Source organism: Bidens hawaiensis, unplaced genomic scaffold (assembly GCF_021521415.1).
Source record: "Bidens hawaiensis isolate Kalapana, Puna unplaced genomic scaffold, B.hawaiensis_p1.1 tig00009343_1, whole genome shotgun sequence".
Classification (NCBI taxonomy): domain Eukaryota; kingdom Viridiplantae; phylum Streptophyta; class Magnoliopsida; order Asterales; family Asteraceae; genus Bidens; species Bidens hawaiensis.
In genome coordinates this window covers 472,501-490,891 of record NW_027491689.1, presented here as the reverse complement: position 1 = coordinate 490,891, position 18,391 = coordinate 472,501, and the positions used below count along the sequence as shown (strand labels likewise).

The 18,391-nt window shown below is 40.1% G+C and overlaps 2 protein-coding genes across 3 annotated transcripts in view; both read right to left on the bottom strand.

Moving 5' to 3' along the window:
* Positions 1 to 670: 670 nt before the first annotated feature.
* On the bottom strand, positions 671 to 6,108 carry LOC143532085 (AUGMIN subunit 5-like). Of its 2 annotated transcripts, XM_077027237.1 has the most exons (9): positions 5,519 to 6,108; positions 4,184 to 4,699; positions 4,042 to 4,093; positions 3,785 to 3,961; positions 3,491 to 3,700; positions 3,066 to 3,411; positions 1,784 to 1,979; positions 1,580 to 1,712; positions 671 to 1,019 (listed from the first exon to the last, which is right to left on the bottom strand). In XM_077027237.1, the coding sequence occupies exons 1-9, from the start codon at positions 6,064 to 6,066 to the stop codon at positions 876 to 878; spliced, it is 2,322 nt and encodes a 773-aa protein (XP_076883352.1). In that variant the 5' UTR covers positions 6,067 to 6,108; the 3' UTR covers positions 671 to 875. The 2 variants fall into 2 exon arrangements, with proteins under 2 accessions (XP_076883352.1, XP_076883350.1); XM_077027235.1 differs by having other exon boundaries at positions 4,042 to 4,699.
* A 3,493-nt stretch (positions 6,109 to 9,601) lies between these two features.
* LOC143532048 (agamous-like MADS-box protein FUL-L) overlaps positions 9,602 to 18,391 on the bottom strand; it is a 36,282-nt gene continuing 27,492 nt past the window's right edge. Inside the window, exons 4-9 of the mRNA XM_077027202.1 lie at positions 11,359 to 11,458; positions 11,232 to 11,273; positions 10,492 to 10,533; positions 9,844 to 9,965; positions 9,790 to 9,792; positions 9,602 to 9,747 (exon numbers count right to left, since the gene is read on the bottom strand). Coding sequence (XP_076883317.1) covers positions 9,633 to 9,747; positions 9,790 to 9,792; positions 9,844 to 9,965; positions 10,492 to 10,533; positions 11,232 to 11,273; positions 11,359 to 11,458 — 424 coding nt within the window. The 3' untranslated portion in view covers positions 9,602 to 9,632. The remainder of the gene's footprint in view (positions 9,748 to 9,789; positions 9,793 to 9,843; positions 9,966 to 10,491; positions 10,534 to 11,231; positions 11,274 to 11,358; positions 11,459 to 18,391) is intronic.

Sequence of the window (18,391 nt, the reverse complement as noted above, 5' to 3'; positions counted from 1 at the left end):
TGAGAGGTCAATCAGATCTATATTAGTGAAAAATCCCAGAAGAGTTTATCGATTAGGGGTTTAGATGGGGAGATGGGCGGTCGAAGATGGCAACGTTGGACTTGAATGGGGTGAAGTTAATTTCTCAAGATGTGAACTAACAAAGAAGAGGATGATAGGAATCAAAAGCTGGGAGACTAAAATAATAAAAATGAAAATTCCAAGATGCAACCATTTCTCTCAAATTTGCCAACCAAATGATATTATGAAACTTCCAAGACATGTTATAAGTTATATACTTATATATAACAATATATATGTACGGATATATCATACATTCATACAAATCAATTCAACTTCATCATCAAAATGACAAGTGAAGAACACATATGCATGCTCTTAGACTCATACTGGTACAAACACCAGATTCTCGTCAACGATCGGCCCACGGTTTCCACTTCCAAGACTCGTAAGCATAAGGTGATGGAATCGTTTGAATCAAAACCGAGAGATGAAATGATAGCATTGATGATAGTTGAATGTAGAAATGATGTGGAGGTTAAGGGTCTACTTAGATTTTGGGCTCATTCTGTTGCTTCTGCTGTATCTTAAACCATCTTATATTTATATGCATACAAAGAGTTATTATAGTTATTAGTTAAGCATTGTATTATTATAAAAGTGTGCCTCAAATCACGCAAACGATAATGTTTGTTATATATATTATAACAATAGTAACACGAAAAAAGGAAAAAAACACTCGCAAGAAATTACATTATCATACACGAAATACTAGCACATCAAGCACCAACTGTACAAAACAGAGCATAACTCGAGACATTAAAAAAACTTTTTATCAATAATTAGCAGCTATAATCTTCAAGTGTAAACCTGAATTAAGAGTGAGCTGTCACAAAAAGCTCCTTGTCATAAAACGCAAGTAGTTGCTTCACATGATTATTCCAAACCGACACGTTTTCACCGTCAACTTTTACCCAGTCAACAACCGTCGATGCTGGCTGTTCCCACCATTCCTCCAACTGTCCCAATAAACAAGGCCAATCGTTAATAGAGTAATAAACAAACCGACGAACATGAAACAGACTATTAAACATACAATCGAACGCTAATAATAAAAGAAAGAGGTTTTCTTGTTCGTGTTTTCATTCGTTAAGAAAATGAGTGTGTTCGTGTTTGGTTGTTAATAGTATAAAAGAGTAAGTGAACAAACATAAGCCATTAAATAACGATTAAAATTAAACATCAACATGAATATATAAACGAACATAAATGTGGTGTGACTAAAAAGATTAACAAAACATATAAACAAACAAACAAACAAGTTAAAACAATGGTAAATAAACAAACATAAATGAATGTTCATGAACGAACAAGACATGTGTTCTGTTTGTGTGTTTAACTAAATGAACACAAATTTTTTGGTGATGTCTGTTCATTTATTAAATAAGCTTCCTACCAAACATTTCATGAACGGTTTATTGAGCATTCGGTTCCTTTCCAGGCCTAAATGCTAAGACCCAAACCCGTTTGAACCCAGTACCCGACCCACCTATTTAAGACATCAGAAAATATTACTTACCAAACCTGTTACGTATTTGCAATCATCGAGACTCTTCTGAGCATTCACAACTCCATTTCTTAATTCGGGCAACCAAATTTCATTGATTGTTTTTTCTTGTTCTGAAGCCAATTCTAAACAGTAACTTGTTGTCCTGCAGAAATAACATTATTAGTTAGATATTATGTTTACTTAAAACAATATTGTTACTCGACCACCACATACCTTTCATATTCTTGTTGAGCATGATACGCGTGATTTAATAACGCGTGACCGCTTTCAACAAGATTCCTCCGAATATGAACCAAATTAATCGCCTTTGCTAAATCCTCCAATACACAAGCTTCTGAACCCCTCAATTTCAAACAAAAATCCATCGATTCAAGAACCGAGGCTAATCCCGCATCTGACCCTTCCAACCCTAATAAATAAAGATCAAAACAATCATATACATATGTTTGAATTTTATGATTTAATTTTGTATAAAGACTAGCAAACGCCACCACACGTTGTGGCAGACAGTATCGTAATGATTAGACGTTATATTTGTAACATGTAACCTTAATGTTAACATTAATGTAGAAAAAATACCACTGAGTTTGTTTACCAAGACAATAAAGGTGTAATATGCCTAAATGGATACCGATACGCGTTTTACATCGATCAAAACCATAAAACGTATACCGATACCGGTTCCAATAATACAAACACTGGTACATATGTTGTTCAGTCAGTATCAGTTCGGTTCGGTTCGTAACGGTAACAACACTCAATATAGTTTGCAATATTAAAAAGATGACTTATTTCATATGCAACTCCATTTTAATAAAATTTAAATCTTAACCACGTATTTATTTTTTTTTTAAATGGCAAACACAATTTATTTTAGGTGAAAGGCATGTCTTGTTTTATAGTATATAAGGATCAAAAACTATAAACACGAATACCAACACCGGTCCCGATTATACCGACACTGGTATTTAGTTGTTTGATAAGCATCGGTTCGATTCGTCACGATATCAGTATAGTTTACGATACTAAAAGCTATGCAGTCGATATCGCCGATATATGGGTTATCGGTCCCTTGGTAAAATATCGGTGCAAAATACCGGTCATAATATCGACCAATCAGCGATACTGGACCGATATATCACCAATTTTCTCGAATATCAGTATTTTAAGTCCTAATTGACATTTTTTTAGTGTTGTGTTTTTCAAGTCTTAATCAGTTCCTACTTGCAACAATTGTTACTCTTGTAAGTTACCAAACCAGTTACGTATAATCACAACCATGTATTTAATTTTCTTAAAAAAAATTAACGAACGCAAGTTGTTAGAAAAAAATAAAATTCCTAAAAAGTCAAACAGGTTAAAGACTTATATTGTTTATAGTATAAGAGGTGAAATTGAAACTTAAAAAAAAAACAATAAAATAATATTGAAACTTAAAGTAACGTGTGTTAATTGTTGTTTATATAATATAATTGCAATAAAATATCACACGCACCTGCAGGATATTGAAGGGCTGCAGAAACACGGCATATGGAAGGAATCGCAGACGGGTCACGTGCACCAGCTCGTGCAGTCAAAAGAGTGGCACTTTTTTCAGCAGCAGCAACCGCATCAAGCCCAGTTGAACCAGTGGGACCCATTGACTCCAAAAGTGCTTGTGGAGTTGATGGAAGCATGTAAAGGGTATTATCGGGACTTTGAAAAAAGGCTGAAACTTCCTTATCAATAAGATCTATTGCATTATTTGATATATCAATAAGCGCGTTGCATTCTGGAATAATGGTGGTTGATGCATAGTCTCTAGCAGCTATCGGTTGCTGATTCCAAAATGCAGCAGCATCCTATGTTTTGAAGGACAAACGAGTATCAATTCGTATTTCACATATTATGTTTCTTCTTATTACAAAAATGCCATCTTACCATGTTTGCTTTAAGTAGAGCACTGTATATAGACTTGAGTTCCAATCTACGCGCATCAAACTCTTCAATTTTCTTCCATTTTTTCTTTAAAGAATCCTCGGCTTCACGTCTCTCTTCGCACAGCATGTTTAAACGTTGAACCTCGGATATTAATGTTGTCAAGCTAGCCTTTAATCCAGCAGCTTCTCTCTCCTTTGACCAAACATCCAGCTGAACAAATACAATATCCAAAAACAAATTATAATAATGTTAGCGGGTCAACTTATCCAGGTTTGTCCGGTAATACAATATTACCTCTAGCTGTCTGAGACTACTAATAGTCTGTGAGGTCCCACCGACACCAAGAGGGTGTGACGGGTCAAAGTCAACCCTTCCATACAACCGCTTTAAAAGCTTTTGGCATGTGCTTCTAGCTTCTGCAGCTTTGTTGAGTTCATCTTCAGTAGCAACAAATTGCTGAACATGTGCTTTCTGCAAACAAAATATAGAAAACGAAAAACACTTATTGATATGTTTCATCATCAAAACACAAATAGTAAATAACAAAATACCTGTCTTTCAAGAAGTTGATTTTGAGTTCCTCGTGAAGGCGTATCAATCCCACTTTTTCCATTACCATAAAGTTGAAACGGTAATGGTGAATTTACATCAGGTGAAGAATCATGCATCACTCTGTTATTTTCATACTTGTACCTTAACGTATCTGCATCGGCTCTAACATCAATCTTATCAATTTCTTTAGAGACTAAAGATTTCAACCTCTGAGTGTAAGTGGTTATAGCAAGAAGCAACTGATTAGGGCTTTTAAGACAGTTACGAATAACATCACGCACATCTTCAGGCATATCTCCATCAACATCAACACTCAACTTTCCAGCTTCTGTTTGAGGGTTTGAATGTATACCAATACCTTCGTATGCAGGAAATGAAGTCTGAATCTTTTCAATCATTTGTAGCGCGAGTGATTCACATGCCTTTCGTATGTTCCGTTCTCGACTCGTTTCAATAAGAATTACATCATCTGCAAGCTTGGACCCTTTGTTATCCGTTTGGAAACTGGTCAGCACATCCATTGAAGGATCATTGTATACTCTTTGCGCATCTTTGACTTGATTAACATAGGATCTTAGACGCTTATGATATTCAGAAAATATTCTAGCTGCTTCATCACATTGTTGATCATATGCATCTAACATCACCTGCTTATGCCTGCAGTAACAATCACAATCTTAATTGAAGATTCAAATTACTGTGAAAACATACCTAAAAACTAAAGAAAAAGCACATTCAAACAAAAATTAGGGGTTTTGATACCCAAGGCCTAATTAAGAATTTAAATTAGTGAGAAAATACAAATAAGAACCAAACTTAATGCATAATTTAGAGCATTCAAACATAAATGAAGGCTTTTTGATGCAGAATTCCTAATTAAGGATTCAAATTACTGCAAAAATACACCTAAAAACAAATTATTTTTTTTGCCTAAATTGGATATTCAAACATAAACTAGAGTTTTTTTATACAGAAACCTTAATTAAGGATCCAATAACTACCTAAAACCCAAAAAAAATGTCTAATTCAGAAAATTGCAGCAAAAATTAGAGTTTTTTGATACCGAAACCTTAACTAAGAATTCAAATTACTACCTATGAAGCAAAAGAAATGCAGAATTCAGAACATTCAAGAATAAATTAAGCTTTTTGATTCAGAAACCTTCAGTAAGTATTCAAATTACTACAAAAAGTATACCTAAAAACCCAAAAAAAATGCATACTTTATAACATTCAAACATAAACTAGAGCTTTTTGAATCAGAAACGGTAACTAAGGATTCAAATTACCGCAAAAACATACCTAAAAACTAAAGAAAATGCATAATTTAGAACACTCAAAACATAAATTAGAGCTTTTCGACACCTATACCCTAACAAAGAATTCAAATAACTACAAAAACACACCTAAACACCAAAACCAATTACACAATTAAGCTAATATTTAAAACACTCGACGACGTTTCCACTTTTCCAACCTGTAATTCGCTCGCTCGTCAAGCATCCGTTTCCGCTCGGCCTCCTCCCGCGCCACCTCCATCATCCTCGCCTTCAACTCCTTCCTCTGCCTCCTCACCATATGCCTCAACCTCTCCACTTCCTTCTCCGCCATCTCTCTCTCCTGTATCGCCACTTCTCTACTATTATTATTACTACTACCAACATTAACATTATTATTATTATTATTATTATCATTATTATTATTGGATGCAGTTTTATCTTTTCTCCGGCCACTTCTACTCCGTCGTGAACCATCTCCGGCGGAATTGGCGGCGGCGAGGTGGTGTTTTTCTCCGTGAACGAGAATATTCCGGCGGATACTGTGAACAGTTTTCTCTGATTTGACACGAGTGAGGAGGAAGTGCCAGACGGGAAGCATGTTGCCTCTGTAAACCTTACGGATGGCGTCAGATGACGGCATTGAAGAAGGTTTGGTAGATGATATGTACGGTCCGAGTGGTCTGTAGCCCATCTCCTTGTGGAGCCACTCTAGTATGGCGTCTGGTGAACTCTGCTGCTGCTGCATTGTGGAGTTACTGGTTCAATTGAAGCTTGATTGGAGTGTAATAAGTGAAAGTGAAACCCTAGATCTGCAGGTGGAATTTGGGGGTTTTTTGTTTGGCCGGCAGATTTAGGATTTGAAAATGTGATCTAACCACCAAGGAAAGGAGTAGATGGCAAAGTTTTTCAAAAAGGGGAAATGATACTCGGATCGTAAACGAGCGGCTCTGTTCGGTTCGATGCTAATCAACGAGTAAAGGTTTGATCGGTTCAATTTGACTTGAATATTTTTAACATTTTTATATATAATTAAATTTGTATGTACAAATACATCATTTGTTTTTATAATTATCTTGAGTATTGAAATATTAAGGCTCAAATATAACAAATATTAATTATATAAATAGTTATTCTTTTAACTATTGATTGTTTCATACACGTTATATCCAACGAGTCAATGACAAACTTTATTTATATAAAAGTTTGTAAGTTACTACTAGTTTTTTTCAAAAACTACTAAATTATTTTCAGTTACATTGTATTCAACTTCAAACTTGTTTCTTACTAAAAAAAATGTTAAACGAAAAAAAAAGTAATGCTCATAAACTTGTTCGAAAAATGTTGGGAACATGTTCGCTTGATTTTGACTCGGTTCAATTTAATCCAATAGGCTCGCTTGATTCGGCTCGGGTCGTGAACATCCCTAAATGTCCATACCGTTTTTGACGCTTCACCATCAATAAGAAAACCTATCATTGTGGTATATATAAAATTATATAAATGTAATTCACTTTATTACTTAGTAAAAAATTTTGGTTGTGTTTGGTTTCTGGAAATTTTTTAGGAAAGTAAAATCTATGAAATCAATTGGAATTTAGGGAATCGGATTTCGAAAATTGAGTTGATAGGGAATTGGGGGTGTGTTTGGGATCCCTTATTTATTGTGAAAATGCCTTTTTGTGATAAGTTGAAAAGGTCTTATGACTTTTTAATAAGGAGTTTCCAAAAAAGTGTTTTGATTATTATAAGTCAATAAGTTGTTTATTAAAAAGTGTTTCGCTTAACTTATCGATATAAAATGACCAAAAGAGACATATTGTATAAGTGAATAAGTTGTTTTTAAAAAGTGTTTGGGTGGAATGGAAGGGTGGAATGGGTATTCTAAACCTATAAGGAGATAAGTTACCATATCCTAACTTATGCAAAACCCATTTTTTAACCTTATGGATAAGGAGAAAGTGAAAAGGACTTATTGGTTCCCAAACACTATATAAACATAAAAATGACTTATTCATCCTTCATAAGTTTTAAGTATGGGAAAATAAGGAATCCCAAACACACCCTAGAACCTATGAAACTGATGAAGTGATGTCTGCTTACGAAACTAGTTTAATATGGACTTTTAAATAAATTAGTGTTGTCTTACTAAAAAAAGCTCATAATAGACTAGAGTGTGTAAATATATTAGGTAAAAGAAAAATCAGTATCTTTTAAACATGTTAACTTGTTATAAATATGTAGAAAGAACCTTCAATTTTTCAATTAGAATAACTTAATAATAATAATAACAATAATAATAATAATCTATCTGAATTTAGTAACCATTTTCCTTAAAAACAAATTGAACACTTACGAATATAGTAACCATTTTCCTTAACAACAAAATCATAGAAAACGAAACATAACCAGCAGTCAGCACCTTGTTTTGGGCCCAATTGGAGGATGTTTCAATGTGTTGCTACTGGGCCACAGATTACTTTCATCGTTAGTCTTTTAGCCCAATTACTCTCTTTTGGTTTGGGTACAAAGCCCACCTATCGGCCTCCACCATTACAAGAAGAATACAAGCTTTCAGCTCCTGGATGAGTGGATTCCACTGTACTTATCTTTTTAAAAGTATTTATTTTAATTTTTGTAATTTAAGCCTTGCTTGTTGTTTGATTCCCACACATTACGGGAGAATAAATGGTAAGTATTGGTATTATAGTCCCAAAGGAGAACTTACGCTGTGTTTTCGAGTTAATTTATTGATGGAAAAGAAATGAAATAAGGGGAAAAAAAATTATTGTGTTCCAGAGGTTTTTTTAAAAGAAGGAAAAGAAAGGAGATGAGAGAAAATTGTGTTCCCGAATTCATTAAAAAAATAGGTGGAAGAAAAATAAGAAGAAATAAAGTGTAAATTTGAATGAATTGTTCTCTTTTCAATTTGAAAAGAAATGAAATGTAAAAGGGAAAAGAAATAAAAGAATTTTTTTTTCTTTTCTCTTATTTATTGAACTCGGGAACAGAGCGCAGAGATCGAATGTTCAAATCTTGTTAGACACGCATATGAGACTTTCTTTAATGGCATGAAGCCCTTCATTACTTCTGCTCATGCCACAAAAGCTGCCCAAATTTTTACTCTCTCTCTCTTCTGTAATAGGCTTGAACTTGTGGGCCCCTTCTCTCCTCTAACAAATATCTGTTTTTTCTCCTCTCTCCGTCATTATCCAAACTTAACTTCAAGCTTTTCCAATCTCTCTCATCTCTTTCTCATCCAAGTCATCATGTCATCTCAGTAAGGGCATGTAAGGGCCTCACTTTTTCTCCACCATTGAAGATAGTCTAAGTAGTTTACTTAGAAGTCGTTAAAAATTTGTATAGGGATAACATCTTGGGTTGGGAGTCCCACAAGTTTGGGGCGGATCGAGCTTAGGTCCTCTCAGCTTTCTCAGCTTTCTTGACGAAGTATAATTTTATTGCAATTTTTTCTTCTTCGTTTTATGTATCGATTACCTCTAAACAAAATTTTTCGGTCCACGTTACCTCTCAACTTTTCTTTTAGATCCGCCACTGACACAAGTTGGCTACTAAATCCTTTCGCCAACATGGGCATCATATTTTTTTTGTCCAAGTATGTATGGTCTTCTAAAGGTGTAAGACCACCCATAGTGGAGGCGGTATCACCGCGTTTTGGAGGAAAACTTCGGGATACAACTCCCCCTGGCATTATGGCTAGGCGTTTTAGAACAAGCGTTTCTTACACAACGCGAGTTTTGAGGTTTTTGTGAGTGAGAGGTAGAGAGAGGGGGAGAGAGAGAGAGGTTTTGGGGTCCTTTTCCTACTACACCCATTTTTTACAAATGCCCAAAAGCTGACTAGACGTCACAAGGCGTAAAATGCCCGGTTGTGCCTGGTTATGACTACGCATGATCTAAATAAGTGTAATCTTATACATATTTGTTATATTTTTGGGCCCCTTTTTTCAAAAGATAAAGAAAATGATTCAAGGCGAGCAAGGAGCAAGCTTACCTTTACTCGTGCTCGGCTCATTTTCAAACTAATCCGACCCGATCAACTCATTTACATTCAACCCAAAATCAAACAAGCATTTCCCAAGCTTTTTATCAAACATCAAGTGAGTTTCAAGCGTCGAGCTAATTGAACAGTCCCATCTATTAACGTAATAATTAATAGAAACTCATTGATATCCTTATATGTAGCAGTGATCATTGAACATTTGAACATACAATATTATAACAAGAATCCAAAGTACATAATTGATTACTCATTTATGCCACTTTATAAACACACTTGAATGCCCTTATGATCTTATTGATTAATGTGGCGATACAACCATGGCGGCATCATCGCAGCAGATACGTTATGCATTTGACCCGAATGATCACTATCATCCCTTAAACCTGTTGCTCCTTGAAATGATCCACTACAACCATTTAAAGGCAATCATGTCATTAGTTTAATTTACGTGCTAAATATGCATGAGAAAGAAAGAGATAAGAGAGTGTATGTGTGTATCTACCTCCCGAGTGCAATAGGAACTGAGCGCGGTGGTTGAGCTGGTGGCGGTGGTGGTGGCTGTGGCGGCTGAGATAACAGAAGTCCTACATTTTGTTGTTCGGTGGTTTCTTCATTCTCCTTTAACTGTGTTCACATTCAGAAAACACAAGTGTTTTTATATTCGCAACAACGTTTTATTTTAACAGCATTTGGAACTACCCCAATACCCAAGTGTATCTTTCTGATACAAAATGTCAACCATCTATACTGACTTTGACACTCCAGGCCCGACTCACACTCACCCAATAACACCGTAAGACTTAAAGGAGCAGGTTTCGAACTTGAAACCTAAAGGATCCCAAGCCTTAATTGGTCCATGCCATTAGACCAGAAGGTCAACGGCAACAACAAAGTATTAGCGATGACATGTCGCTGCTAATTCTACTAGCGGCGATTTTTAGGTTTTTTACCTTGTCGCGGCTATTTCGCCGGATCCTTAGTAGTGACACTATACAATGTTTGACCAACTTTGTTTGTTTTTGATTCATAAGAATGTTGTATTTTGTTATCATTGAAAAACTAGTTAATGAGCAGATAAACCAGGTTAAAATTATAGATGAAATAATTATTAATTACTACAAATAAACTAAGATTTGTTATAGAGGTATACCTTCTTGTTGAGTGCATTGTTTTGCTCTTGGAGTGCTCTCTCCTACGAACAAAAGAAAAAAAAAGTACATTCATCAACTGGAGACTTGCTTTCTACTAATCTAGACATTAAATTAATATTTGGCAAGAAAAATAAGATATGACACCAAGATTTCTTGATTCTTTAAGGTTTAAATGGACCGACTATACTAACACCGTCTGAAAACTAATCTCACATCGCTTTTAAATGGCAGTCTGAAATTGCACCAAGCGGTCGTTTGTAGGGCTTATGTGAAGTCACAACCCACTTTTTCAAACGAGCATTTGCGTATATATATGTCGAACGGCCAGTTGTATGTTTATATGTTAAATCATAGCCTTTACTTTTCAAACGGCCATTTGATAATGTGAAATCAGATATTCAAGTGAAGGACTAGTAGGACCCTTTTCTACTTTTATTATACCCACCGATCATATAAAGAAATGAAAACCATATGAGACATTCTGATTATTGTTGATAACTATTTAATAATGTTGTCAGTTCGTGTCTTAATGTGTTTAATAATTGACTTTGATGGTTTGATCATGACAGCTAGACGTTTTATGTACCAACAAAGAGAAATAATGTACTCTAGTGTCTTAATTTTAATTACTTTTAAAAAGTACAAAATTGCTAGCACACTTTTTTTTTTGCTAAATATGTCTTATCGCGTCTAAACAGGCGCCCATTATGACGGTCCTGCTATTTATTTGATTACATACCTTTTTATGAAGTTCTAAGATAGACTCATGCATGACTTGGTTCTGCGTACAAAATGAGGGTTTAATGACCAACACAAGACCGGGAAACAACTAAGAAACTAACATATAATAATGATGAAGTGAATACCTTTCTTGTTCGTATTCGCTTGAGAGCGGTATCAAGTTGTTGTTCGACGCTTTGAAGCTCTCTAAGGTTCAAAGGCTCTAGGTCTTCCCCACCATAGTGCCTAAAACGAACATAGTTATAAAATAGAAGACAATTCCAAAACTGTTTTTATAAAAAAATAATTGATGCATAAACTTTTTAAGGAAAATTCATGGTAAACAAAGTTAAACTATATAAAGCAGATTCCTTTATGAAAGTTGGTTTTAAAACATATCTAAAACACAAAAATAACAAAAGGTCAAAACAGTGATAATAGAAAAATAGAAAAAAATACAGTATTTCTTAAAAATTAATTAATATGATTAATGGGTGATTGATAATTTGATAGAGAGAGGATAAACTAAAACAAAATAAAACAATTTAATTGCTGTATATTTTGAATCTTCCCTTAAACTTGTTGAACTTGAAGCCGAAGCGAAAGCGGCTTTAGGTTTAATGCAACACATAACCAATTCATGTCGGACAATCGGAGTCTCTATTTTTTTCTCTATTGAAGAAACACTAAACGACCCCGGGCAGATTATGGACAATCTGGGGGTTAAATAGATGTTTCCTACGAGGGGTTAGATCCGGCGAAGATGGTTCTTCTGATAACCTGCAAAACAGACACCGTGAGCTCGTCACTGAGAAGGGGGGGTACCTCCTTGTGACCACCCTCCGGCGTGAGAATCAGACTAGATTGCTCTTGAATATAAGTGTATATTAAGAGAATGACTAGAGCAGATATCAGGTAATATATCAAGATATGAGATAAGATGATACCATTCCAAGGTGTTGGAGTATTTATAGCCGAATGTAGGTTTCCAAGCAGGTACAGCCGGCTGAATAGTGTTCCTGTTCTGCCAACTGTGGGCTACGCACATGCCATGCTGGTGGTTGGTGGGTAGGCAGCGGCTGATAGTGACCAGGGCGGCTGTGTACTATTCCTGTTCCACCAACTGCAGGCTATGCACGTCCTCCGACAGGTTGGTGAGTAGGCAGCGGCTAATAGTGACATACAGTACAAGAGCGTGCTGCTCGTCATACTGTTATCAGTGAGCTGTCGTATCTTTGGTCAGATCTTTTGTCCATACCTCGTCAGGTACAGTACAAAAGATCCTCCAGTATCGTACGGACTGGCTTATTTGGGCGGGAGTTTTCCCGGCTTTGTGCGGGAGTGTTCCCGGCTTGCTCACTCCTTCTTCAGGTGACATTACTGAATTATTTAAGAGTTAAGTGCCTTGTGCGTGTAGCCTTGCTGCGCAGGTAGCCTTCCCTGATGGCTTGTATCCGCAGCTGCGGGAACAGGCGGAGTACTTCACCATTGGGAGGCTTTTCCTGCGGGAACAGTTTGCGTACTGCGCGTAAGGACGTCACGTCTCTGAGCATGGTGGGTCCTGCGGGCCCAGTTGGTTTCTGCGCAGACGTCCCTCTTCAAGGGGTTGCGAGTTTAGCCTTTGCGCAGACGTCCCTGTTGAAGGTGAGTCTTGCGGGTTCAACTGCGCAGACGTCCCTCTTTGAGGTGAGTCTTGCGGGTCCAACTGGGCTCTGCTGGGACCTACCTCTTCAAGTCCCCCCAGTCCAATGTTCTTCTCATGAATTGTTAATAAGTGAGGTGAACTTTTGGACTTAAGCAAAGGGTTTAGTTTTAAGGTTTTCCATGGGGATTCTTCCCGCGGAAGTCCTAATGTCACGTGCAGAAATTCCCGACTTTTCTGCTTGATCTTTGGGTATGATGCGGGTAGGTCTGTAACCTCCTCGCAAGTCAGGAGCGTTGAGTTCCAGTTGTGTAGATTCTCCATGAGGTTTTGGTAATTTTGAACATAGTGATCAATTATGTTAAACAACCAATTCCATCTTGGAGCTTCAAACAATCTAGTTCTCGATGTTCCCGCTATGCGGGGATGTTATTCCCGTTTCCGCAAGCATGGCCCAGGAGATCCTTATTGGTTTCAATTCCCTGCGGAGTGCTAGGTATGTGAAGGGTTTCGCCTTAACACTGTACCCGTACTTGTCTTATAGTTACTTTACTTCCAAGGTATTCCTGGCTTCAATTCCCTGCAGGTGCTAAGTATATTAAGGGTTTTGCCTTGACACTGTACCCGCACCCGTCTTATGGTTACTTGGTTGCCGAGGTATTCTTGGCTTCAATTCCCTACAGGTGCTAAGTATGTGAAGGGTTTTGCCTTAACACTGTACTCGCACCTGTCTTATAGTTACTTGGTTGCCAAGGTAAGGGGTATATTCCCGCTTACTTTTGAATCTTTTTGAATTTTTTTTTTTAATTTCGAAGAGTTGGTGAAAGGATAAGAACAGTCCCAACTGTTGAAAGGACGGTTGAGTAGTTCGACGGTTTCTTCTGACAGTTTCAGGACGTGCAGGAAGTTATGGCGACGTGACAGTATATGGTCATTCCAGACGCTTTTTCAGGCGCGTGGGCGCGAGTTTTTGGGCGCGTGGCCGCGAAATTTATGGCACGCGTCCTTTCAACAGCTGTTGCCCGCTTGCTCTTTGCCACGTGTCTAGTTTCATTGCACCTGCGATTTCTCTCTCTTCCGCATTAAATTCATCGCATTTATTGCGATGAGTATATAAAGGGAGAGAAAGTGCATCTTAATCCACACTTTCACTTCTTTCTTCTTCAAGCGATTTCTGGCGAATACTCTAACATTTCTGTCGAGCGTTCTCCTGAAATCGTTGCCTTTCATCCTTCCAGAATGTCTTCTTCCCATGATGTTGAGGCTACTGCCGAGGAGTCTGACGTGTTCGTCGAGAATCCGTCGTCCACTTCTGATAAGGACGATAAGAGTACTGCTGGCGAGTGCCAGTGTGCTCTTCCCGTCGGCCAGTATCAATATATCGTCAGGAAATTCATGCTCGAGCCTTTCGAGCCTGAGTTTCCTAAGCCACACCAGACGGTGTATGATGCCCCCAAGGGCAAAATAGGGGTGTATGCTGCATTCTTCATCTATGGGAATCTCAGGTTCCCATTGACAAAGTTTGTATACCGTGTTCTGGAGAGACACGGTGTGCACCTGACGGAGGTACACCCAATGGCGATCGCAAAGATCCGCCATTTTGAATGGGTGTGCCTCATTCTGGGCGTGGAGCCCCATGTCGACCGCCTGATGACCTTCTATTCTTGGAGGTGCATCCAGGGGTGGTATACCTTGGTCAATCGGATCAAGGGTCTGAAGATCTGCGCAACCGAGCGCAGTCTTCGGTCTTGGAAACGGGAGTTCTTCTATATCTCCGCTCGCGTCGTCCTGATAGCGATGACGTTTAAGAACGGGAGAGCTCTCCCGAACCTTCACGCCTCCAACTATGAGGAGGCGGAATGGTTCGCCAAGATTTCCCGGATCCAGTCTCCGGTTTACCGCTTTGCGGAGTCCGGGATGGTGATGCTCGGGATGAGCCGGGTGTGGAAGAATGCTGGGGCGGAGGCGCCGCAGATTCCCATCGTCCTTGAATACGGTTTGAACTCTATCCCTTACGGTATGCTTCACATCTTTTTGCTGATTTAGGGTTTTTCAGCTAAACTGTTTTTTCTTTTGTTTTCAGAGGGAAACAATTTGCAATCGCTTCTGTATCCGCGGGAAGCTGATGGTCCCGCTCGGATGGGTACCCGTGCTCTTGATGAGAACGAGTTGCCCATCTTGGAGCAAACGAGGGATCGGTTTGTGGAGGTCTACCCGCCGGGCCACCCGATTCTGAGCGCCACGCGGCCAGGTAAGGAGTTATTTAACCCTCGCCCTCTCAATGCTGAAACCTCTGCTGGAATTCCTCTAACTCTGTCTTCTGATGAGGAATCCGCAGACGGTCCTTTCTTGACGCGGAAGAAGAAGGCTGCTGGCGGAAAGGGCAAGGCGAAGGTTGCCTCCACCGCCGATCAGGGGAACCGGTCAAACTCGGAGACTGAGAGCGAGGAGGCGGCGGGGAACCCAGGTGGTGTTGAGACCACTGCTCCGGAGGCTGAGACGACTGTCACCTCCGAGCAGCCCAGGACGACGACGGTGACCGGTATGAAGAGGCCGGCTCCATCGGGTTCGTCCCCGCCCGTTCGCACCTTCAAGCTCAAAAGGACCCGTAAGTACAAACTTCCTTTACTTTTAACTTCATATCTTTCCGCCATTATACTTATATATCTTCTTTGTGCAGGCGTGGATGCTACCGCATTCCAGGGAGGAGCACCTCCGGACCCATGATGGTAGGCTTGGCCAACCTACCTGAGGCGATGACCCAGGCGACTGCGCCTGCTTCAGTTGTTGGTTCAGTTGCTCACCCGGTTGAGCCAACTGTTCCAACTGTGACGACGTCCCCGCCGGCTGTCAGTGCCATATTCACTGATTCCTTTACTGAGCCGGCGGTGAGTGCTTCTGTGGATTCTTCCATAGCCGCGGCCGCGGTCGTGAGTTCACCTCCGGGGAGTTCACCTCCGCTGGTTTCAACCACGGCGGCCTCCGCTATGCCTCCTCCGGCGCCGGCGACTACGGCCGGTCCTTCAGGTATGTCCAGGGTTGGGGCGTCAAGCCAATCTCTGCCTCCTTCCCATCTGCTTGACCTCTTGGATGGATATCCGTTAGGTTCGGGTGATGGGTTTGGCAGCTACAGGCCTGTCGTCGACCCTACAGGTGCGTAGGGTTATTTTGGCCTTTTATTATTTATATATATATTTTTTTCTTATCATCTTTTCCTAACAGCTTTTTGCTTTTGCAGTGTCGGATTCCAATGAAGTGTATGTTCCACGATGGAACATCCGCCGAGGAACAACCCTTCGGACGCCTGTAGAATGCGTCGAGTGTGCGGGCCACGCCGCCCCAAGGGGGGCGCTGGGGGAAGCAATGTCAAGCTACCAAGAGGGTAGGTTGACAAATGAGCTCCGGATTCTCCTAGCCCGGATGCAGTCGCGCGTCGAGCTGCTTTGTCGTGAAAACGACAAGTTAAAGGCAGCTCGGATCCAAGAAGTAGCTCAGGCGCGGGCTGTCCAAGAGGAGAACAGGAGGCTCTCCGCTGTTGCTGCGGAGAAGGAGAAGGCCTTCAAGGCCCTTGAGGTTGAAGTTCAGGCCCGTCTCGAGGCCCGTTCCAAGGCTGTCCAAGCTGTTAACGAACAGGTTCGGCTGGCTAAGGAAACTGCACGGAACGCAACTGAAAGGGCCACCAAGGCTGAAGCTGTTGCTGAGCCTCTACGCCTCGAGAATGAGGAACTTAAAGCCAAACTAGAGAGGCTCCAACAGGCTCATGATGCCTTCGCCATGGAAGACGCCAAGAAGCTCCAAGAGATCTTGGACCAGAGGGGCGTGCTTGACCATACTGAGCGTAAGCTTAAGGGCGTCGAAGAGGCTGCGGCTAAAGAAGTGTTGCTTGCCAACCTTAACAAAAGTGAAGCCGAACGCGCCCGTAACCAAGCTCAAGCTGCCCTCCAGGAAGCTCTGGTTACCAAGGAATGGCTTCTACGAGAAGCGTTGTCGCAGGTAAGCTTAGCTTCATAATGTCTTCACGCTTTTTTTTATACTTAGAAAAGGTTTTGATACTTGTATTTTGTTTTGTAGGTTGTGCATCGGGTCTTCACGGACACATCATACAACGATGCCATGAGTGCAGCCCTCAACGCTTCTCATGAGGATGGGGAAAAGGCTGGCTTCCTGCTTGGTCTAGGGTTCGTTGAGAAGGGCATCCCGCCTTCCAACTTCCCTTTATATGATGTGGATACTGAAGCTGCTTATGACCAAGCAGTGAACTAGTATGCTGCCTTCCCACATCCAGTGGTGGAGAAGGTGAACGAAGTTGCTGCTGCTGATGATGGGTTAACCATTCTCAAGACCTTCCTTGAACCGCCACAGCCAAGTGATGGTGCGGGTACAAGTGGGTTTGGAGGGAGTGGTCCTGAAGCTTGAACCTTTAGATCCCTTCCCACTGTTAGGATAGGTTTACATTGTATAGATTTATATTCTTGTAGGCGGGTAGATACCCGGCCATTCTTGTAATACTTGAATTATTATGAAATATAAATCTTTGTGTGGGTAGGACCGCTACTTTCACTGGATGACTTGCTTTATAAACGTTATATGACTTGCTCATGCATACTTTAGTTTAAATTAGCAACTTTCCAAGTGTTCTGAATAAGTTAACCTTTGAACGTGGTAGATAATAGGTTGAAGTTTTGCTTCCTCCTTCGTGATTGTGCGGGTAAGACCGTCACGTGAACTTAGTAGGATGGCTAAACTTTACCTATATCTGACCTGCGTGGAGGTTTTCCTCATCTTTTCCTTAGAAATTTTCTAAGTGTTTAGAATAAGTTAACCGTTTGACTCGCGGTTGTCAATAGGTTAGTTCGGTTTCCTCTATCATGATTTGTGCGGGTAAGACCGGCACTTTCATTTAGTGGGATGACCAAACTTTACCTATGACTGACCTGCGTGAAGGTTTGCCGTTTTTTGTGTTTATGCGGGTTTTGCCGCCTTCCACACGCAACGACTTACTTCCCCACTTATGTATGCGGTGAAGACCAGCATATCAGTGTGGAAAGTTCATAAGTATAAATGTAAGACCATCAGCATCAATGTGATAAGGAGAATCATTTCCATTAGAAGTGGCTCTGGGCCTTTTCTTTACAAGTTTGGAATTGATCTACATGGAAACTGTGTAATTGAACTCCCTTCCATGTTGTTGGGATGGGAGTGCCATCGAGCCGATATGCACCTGGTTCGGGATCTCGTTGTTTACGCAGTATGTAGTCTCCAACATTGAAGCTGCAGTTTCATTCTTGTGTTCCCCAACCGGGGTTCTTCACGCATTAGTCTGCTTAGCAATTCATTAAGCCACGAGGTGTGCGAGCGTCCCATCTCTGACAAATGCTTCGACGATGTCCTTCAAGTCTATGCATTCTTCGGTGTTGTGGCCTTTTGTCCTGTGGAAGTCACAGTATTTGCTCTGATCAGCGTTGTGACGCTCTCGGATTATTGGAGCCTTTTGCCATGGGAGCCTCTCGGTGTCGAATATCTCGGTGACGCTTTTG

What these genes read in the sequence shown, in the direction of transcription:
- LOC143532085 (XM_077027235.1), bottom strand. Translation starts at nt 6,066, where the DNA reads ATGCAGCAGCAGCAGAGTTCACCAGACGCCATACTAGAGTGGCTCCAC. An exon ending in CTCTACTTAAAGCAAACATG is followed by an intron (nt 3,412 to 3,490) that starts GTAAGATGGCAT and finishes TTCAAAACATAG; the next exon opens with GATGCTGCTGCATTTTGGAA. An exon ending in GCTCAACAAGAATATGAAAG is followed by an intron (nt 1,713 to 1,783) that starts GTATGTGGTGGT and finishes TTATTTCTGCAG; the next exon opens with GACAACAAGTTACTGTTTAG.